This window comes from Gavialis gangeticus, unplaced genomic scaffold (assembly GCF_001723915.1).
Source record: "Gavialis gangeticus isolate Ggan-Ray unplaced genomic scaffold, GavGan_comp1, whole genome shotgun sequence".
NCBI lineage: Eukaryota > Metazoa > Chordata > Crocodylia > Gavialidae > Gavialis > Gavialis gangeticus.
This window is the reverse complement of record NW_017729033.1, coordinates 61124318-61131674: the sequence shown is the minus strand read 5'-3', so window position 1 is coordinate 61131674 and position 7357 is coordinate 61124318. Positions and strand designations below refer to the sequence as shown.

The 7357-nt window shown below is 35.5% G+C and overlaps 1 protein-coding gene across 2 annotated transcripts in view; it reads right to left on the bottom strand.

The window, feature by feature from the left end:
• N4BP2 (NEDD4 binding protein 2) overlaps positions 1–7357 on the bottom strand; it is a 96396-nt gene that overhangs the window by 7684 nt on the left and 81355 nt on the right. For both annotated transcript variants that reach the window (XM_019526064.1, XM_019526066.1), the window contains exons 17-18: positions 5981–6149; positions 3803–3926 (exon numbers count right to left, since the gene is read on the bottom strand). In XM_019526064.1, the coding sequence (XP_019381609.1) occupies positions 3803–3926; positions 5981–6149 (293 nt within the window). The remainder of the gene's footprint in view (positions 1–3802; positions 3927–5980; positions 6150–7357) is intronic.

The window sequence follows — 7357 nt, the reverse complement described above, 5'->3', positions numbered from 1 at the left end:
TGGGCTTAAGGTGGCGCAAACCACATGTGCACACTTGTTGGGATACGCCCATAGCATTCATCCAGTCTATAATTAGTTTCAACAACTCAGCTGTCCACTGGTTCATTAAGATAGCTAAGCCAGTAAGTTTTACCAAGAGTCAGGGCAAAACACTATTCGTTTGTTGAACAGAAAGGAATAGATCCAGGAAAAGTTGATACATTCACAGTTTTTGACCAGGATCACAACCTAATATACACAGAACTTGCAGAAGCTTATATATTGTCCTCATTTTGTAACCTCTGGCAAGAAAAGTGGTGTCAATACCCAGCACCCAGCTGCTATACATGCCTCCACTGCCTTACAACATGGAATATCTGTTTGGAACCACCAGAGCAGACTGTAATCATTAAGGGGAAACATTTTGGACCACTAGATGAAGCAGTCAGGGAAGCTTTTTTGGTACAGGGAAGAAGGTAAATTGCCAGAAAACAAACAAAAAAACCCCACACTGCACAAGGGAAACCTGCATCTCGAAACAAGGTGTACAGGACTATCGGGGAGCGTCCTAAATGACATCTGTTGGACAACAGCTGAATTGATGACGTATGAGCTTCACCAGTTGGACTGAGGAGACAGGAATAGTAACAAAGCATGCAAATATGATTTTACAAGATGTCATATAAATCTAGCTTTTACAAGGATATTTTGTTTTAACAAAGAACCATTAAGAATTCTATATGGAAACTAATGGATTAAGAAATGCACTTTATGGCAATTCAGCTGTACAAATACCACCACAGAATCATAGTAAACATTCTTTTGAATATACTATCTTGATTTAACAACACAAATTAAAATACTGATATGAAGGATAATGCCTCATTTTGAAAATGAAACAGAATAGATAGTACCATTAACTTTAAAATCAGAAATGTCATAGATCCAGAGTGGAAATAATTCCAAATGAATCTAGTTAATTTTTATTTTACAATAACATGTTGACTATCATTCATTAATCTGCTGAACATAAAGCTGGTTACATATCTACATAGAAAAATATTAATCATGCGCTAATAATGCCCTTTAAACATTGTCTATGGAAGCTGCTTCCAGTGAAACTCAAACAATTCAGGAATATGGCAAAACACTTTCACACTGGTGGTGTTATCTGTATTAGAATGACTAGGATCACCAGCCCCTGGACCCCATTGTGTTAGGTTCTCTACAAGCTCACAGTATGTCAGTCCCCTTTCCCAGAAAGTCTACAGTTCAATGATAAGACAGAGCAGGGTACAAACAGTGTGATGGGTAGTTCAAAGAAATAAAAAGAAAATATTGGTCAACATGATAATAGGTAAGCACATCAGAATCTTATTGTTAAGTTTTCTGCAGACATTATGATAAAGGAGAGAGTTTTACTGAGGCGCTTTCAAGATCTGAAGAAGGATGAAGTAACTTTGTGGTTGCTTATGGGTAGCAACTCCAAAAGGATGCAGAGCAACACAAAAGAATGCATGAAGGGGCTTGTGTGAAAATCTACAAATGAGCAATGGACATTGGCATCAGATCCAAGGTTGGGGGCTTGACCTCTTGATATGTGAAAGAAGATGAAGGGAAACAGGCTGTAAAGAGCTCTGAAACTGAAGACAAGTAGCTTATGTTTGATGTAACAGAGAAGATAGATTAGATAAGTATCTTAAGGTTTGATGTGACAGAGATATTGCTTCTACTAGCTAACTACAATGCCAAAACAGAAAGAGATACAAACAATGGTCAATATGGCTTCACAAGAGACTGCTCAAGATTTGAGGTTAAAAATAATCTGCATGGAGAATAGAAAAAGGGGGAAGCATCCATCAAAGTCAGAATTAGTTATTACCATAAGGGGAAAAGAAGGAGGGGAAATTAGTGTTAGCCCCTATGCTAAAGGAAAATAAGCAGGGTTGCTATCACGTTATCATCAGAAAAAGAAAACTATAAAGAAAAAAAGAATAAATTATTGTCAGATGCTGAACTCCTGTCTGAAATCTGAAGTCAGTTATGAATTAGGATGTTAAAAATATTTTGTAAAGTAACTTTTGATAAAGAGTAGATAAGGAAATACATTGAAAATTTGATCATATATAAATGAGCTAAACCTGGTAACTCTCACTGGGAATAAACTAATGAACTACATATATTATTGAACCACTGGCAATAAAAGGAGTGACAGAGATGTGACAATATCAAAGAGCTGAAAGAGAACAAATACGGCATGAATCTTCAGAAAAAGAATATATGATACTGGTAACTACTATCCTGTAAAATGAACTTAAAAATACTAATGCAACAAAAATAAAAAAGGATGGAGGGAATAGCAAAATATCAATGAAAGGACTTTCCCAAGATGCTCAGAATTAGCCAAACTCTGGTTCCTTGATGCCAGAGAGAGCAAAGTTAGGCCAACACCAAAATATTTCAGAAAAATCAAAGCACGTGTGATAATATAGTCACAACTAAGTGACAACATGAGTTTTTAGAGTGAAAATCTTGACAAATTTAGATAAATGACAACATGTCAGGTTGGAAACAGAAGCATCTAGAACAGCACCACAGAGACACTGGGGTGATAACATTCATTTTCAGTCTCACCTGATAAGAAAATAGACCAATACAATATTTGAAAAGATACAAAGGCACCGCATCACATCACATCACAGAGGTGGTAATGGTCATTCATCTAGCTATGATCTGACTTTAGCTTCTAATGTGCTATCCATAAAAGTGAAGTTTTCAAGTAACATAATGGCATAATGGATGGAGTTTAGAGGTTTTGAGAGACTGATTTATGAAGAAAGATTAAAAGGAAAATATATATATAGCTTAGCTAACTGACAGGATGTAGTCATGGTAACAATTCACACATGAAGGTACAAACAGAAGCAAAAACTATTAACAGCACAATAGAATAAACAAACAAGGGGGAATGGGGTAAAATTAAGAAAGAGAAAATTGTAATCTGAAAATCAAGAACACCAGCTGACAGTGAGATATATTAGACTGAGCAATTATCAAGTATGGTGTATATGCTTAATTGCTTGGATATTCGCAGTTAAGTCTTGTCTACATCCAGCTCTCTCAGAGGCTTCAAATGATGACCTAGGACTGGTGTCGTTTGGCACTAGATGCTACCTATAATTGCAGCTCTAGTATGTACCAGGCGGGAGGGGAGAGTTTAACTACTTTGTACAGATAATATGTTTAAAACAGATAACAGAGTCAATAATAATAAACTCAAAAGGCAAAGTGGTAAAGATGCTGGAACCCAGTCTATACTAGTTACCTCAGCGTGGTCACTGAGGTAATTAATCCTGATAACAGGACAAGACACTAAAACATTTACAATCAGCAAAACCACTGTGTTGGAAACCCAGGTAAGTATTTTTGTATCGTATTTCAACAAGTCAAGATAATCCTAGGAAAAAAGTTATAAATTTGAAAAGTAAGCTAAGTGTGTGAAGTATCTGATGCGTCTATGTAGATTTTCTATTTTTCTTAGCCACATAGCACAACTTAACTTGTGTTCGAAGTATTTCTTTCTTTTCTCAGTCCATCCATACTGAATGGAAATGGATAGGCAAACTATGCTTAAAAGAACAGAATTCTGTCTACCTGTCAAAGGACGAAATGACAGAACAAAACTATTAAACTTCGCTCACAGGATGTTTCTGTTGTGATTTATTAAATCATTTTAATAATTGTATCACATTCTAAAACAAATTTCAGTGTTTAACTAGTTAAATGTAAGTTCAAAATATCAGCAACAGAAATCTAAGCTCACCTGAAGTTGTGGCTTGTGAGGTATTTAATGGCTGCTGGTTTGATACGAGCAACTCCTCCCTGGCTATGGCTTCCTCTTCCCGTGATCACACAGAGATAGGGTTTACCACCAGTCTGCTTGTACTCTGTTACAGCAGGAATTGTTAACGGTTAAAATGTTCTCTTTGCACAGACTCAGTGTTCAAAAGAACTTTTTCATCCAAACATCTGAAAACTTTTACCACAGTGATTTAGACCTTTTTTTGTTTTAGTACACTGGCTATAGATGTTATTTGTGCAACAGTGCCTTAGTGTTTTTTCTCCGCCAGCATAAAAAGTAAATTAAATGCATCATTATTGTTTAAGAACTTATATTGGAATTGTTCAAATGTATAATCTACATGTGCTCTGTCACAAAGAGCTAATGATTTTATAGCAAGTTCAACTACCATTTACAATATCAGACCATTGCTTGAAATTAACGTATGGTTAGGAGATAAAACAGTTAAAAGAGCGCAATATAACAAGGACCATATTTGACTGACTTAATTACCAATTACAGAACACAGAACAAAACTCTTAAATCTAAACAAATTCTATCAATTTTACACCAATTTTTTTTAACCAAATTCATCTTCATTTAACAAACAAGGATAAGAGGAAAAAGACAGACACTGAACCAGTACGATATTTTTTAAATTGGAGATTGAAGTTACACTAGCTGGAGAGTAATTTTTTCAACACTGCAGCAAGTTCTTGGAAACAACCTAAGGATCAATATGCAATTTCAATACATTAGTGTGGGCTTTCAGAGGCTTTCTATTTGGGTAAGCGTAAGTAAATCAACAAAATTCTACCTCCTGAGAAGACTGCAATAGCTTACTATCTATGGCTAAATCCTTTGGATGCAGACTAGGAAAACAGAGTAAGCAAAGAGTTAAATTAATCTGGAGTCTATAATTAAACAAACTGATGTAGTGTATACTTAAAAAAAAAAGATGAATAAGTATTTAGGGATTATCACTTCATGTGAAATCTATAACAGCCTCTCTCTCCTTTATCTACCTCTTTTTCATTCTGTTATCTTTACCAACTGTCAGGCAATCCAGTGCCTGTGACTGGTCTCCTTTCATGTATTCAGACTGAAATATTATTTATTTATTTTCTAGAGTAGAAAAGGCTCCAGCAATGATCGAAAGCACCTGATGACAAATGCTGAGCTTCTGGAAAATAAAACTATACCATGCATTATCAAACAGCATTACGTTACAGCTTAAAGTACAGGAGCATCATCTCAGGAGCAGAGAGTTATAGATTGGCTCAAGTAAATTAGCTCTTGCCCATACTCCAAATGAGAAAAGAGCTCTTAGGACTCATGTTTCTGCTCTGTTAGGAAATTATTTTTAAAGAGAGCCCATATATTTGTAACTTATAGACCAAGTATTTCTTGTAAGGAATGTCAATTGTACTTCACTTATAACATTATATTTTCTGCATGTATTTTGTTTGCATATTTCCCTAAGGAAACAACATTTCTGCAATACTTAAATATGCCACTGGAAGAAGACTCTCCAAGAAATACTTCACCAAATGACATGTCTGAAAATGGCAGTACTTCTGAACTTGAAAGGAAATGTGTACTGGTGACAATTATATGAAAAGGCTCTGAAAGAGGAATTAAACTTTTGTATAACAGCTGTGTTAGGACAATATCCTCATAATTGCTGGAGAGCCAGCATATTTTTTTTTATTATTTCTAAGATTAAGTAAAAAAACACAATACCAAAGAAACAAGTGAAAAGATTAAAGTAAAAGGTAGGTAATGAAGGCAAGTGTGATTAACTCTGATGTCGGGGTAAAGATCAGTAAGTGACAGATCTCCTTGAAGAAGGAGAAAAAGAAGAAAAGATTTGAGAATAAAGCATAAAGAAAAAAGGAAGAAACTGATAGAGAAACACAGGTGGGAAAGTAAAAAGAGGAAAGAACATTTTATTCATGTTTCCATGGCAAAGAGGGGGTCCTCAAAGATTACAAGAAAAAATCAGGTTGTTTGCAGGTGTTAATACTGAAGGTAAGTTAGCAATACTCAGACCCCCTAGATTTTCTGGCATATGTAATGTATTCCTTCTACTCTGGCCCTGCTGAGTAGAGTGTCAAAAAATAATTGTGTGGGGAGAAATGATTATTAGGTTATTCCTACCTTCACTTTTCTCCTGTAGTACTCTGGACAAGTGATTCATGGCTTCATCTACATGGAGACCATGCAAATCCAAAACATTCATGGGCAGCAGGGAGGCATTTACCTTCTCAAAGATTTGCACAGCAGCAGCATGGTTTGCTTCTTTCATCTTCTGCTCATGAAGGCGGCCCTTTATGAATAAACACATCAACCGTTAAATTCTGAGACATAATCTGAACTCCATACTGGTTATGGGGATTCAAAATGACAGCACAAGCAGGGTGCTTTTAAGATTTCATTGCCTCAAACTGTGAGCTGTAATCACAACTCAACTTCTGGAAATGGCTCAGTAAGATCTATTCAGAAAGAGTCATGTGCTGATTTAATGAAACCTGTTCACAAGACACTAGTCAAAGCTGTCACAGAGGAGATCAGAATGAAAACACAGTAAGAAAAGGGAAGGAAACCCAGAAAGACAAGTTAACCTTATAAGAACCCCATATGAATAAAACACAAATTCTACTTAGTCTCAAACTTTAAATTGCTAGTAATTTTTCCAACAATTACATTTTCTTTTTTGAAAATATTTAGCTGTACAAGCTTTATTTCAGAACACTCAAAAATTGACCCATAGTCCAGAACAAACCTCTCACATCTATTTTAAATCTAGGTTGAGACTACAAAATGTGTGCATTAAGATCAACCTAGTTGGGCCTTGCAAATACTTCTTCCATAGCCACCAAGCCCTCCAGTAAAGTCTTTGACAAATCATCCAAAACAGAAACAGCACTTCTATCAAGGGAATAGCCTAGCCTACTAAGGAGTTATGGAAGAAACAAAACCTGAATAATGGAACTGTCAGCATGGCAGGGTAGATGCACTGAATTTTTTTGTAATGTTATAAATGTTTTAACTAAAAAAGGGTTTCCAGAGAAGATATTAAATAGCAGATCAAAGCAGTCCCACTAACATGCACCACTTGCGTTATGCTCCCTGCAATAAGGAGTCTGAATTATGAGAACTTTTACATTGATTATGAACCTGTAACAACTCCAAATCAACAACTCCATCCCAGACACACTTACTACTTATAAATAATACTTGGTTATAAACGTTTATAGGACTGGGCTTTTATTTTGGAGTTACTCTATTCTCCTGGGCCATGGTTAATTCAATTATTTCCTGCAACTAATAACTGTACTTTGTTTTGTTACTGCAGTCATGTCACATAAACTTTCAGATATCATCACTGTAAAGACTGCAGCAACAAATCATTTCCTTGAAGATCTGTGGATACGGCTTAAGAAATGAAAATTGCTTAACAATTTAGGGTATTCATAAATAGAGAAAAGAATAAGTAACACTTCATTTTGAAGCTTCCTTTAAAGGATAATCTTG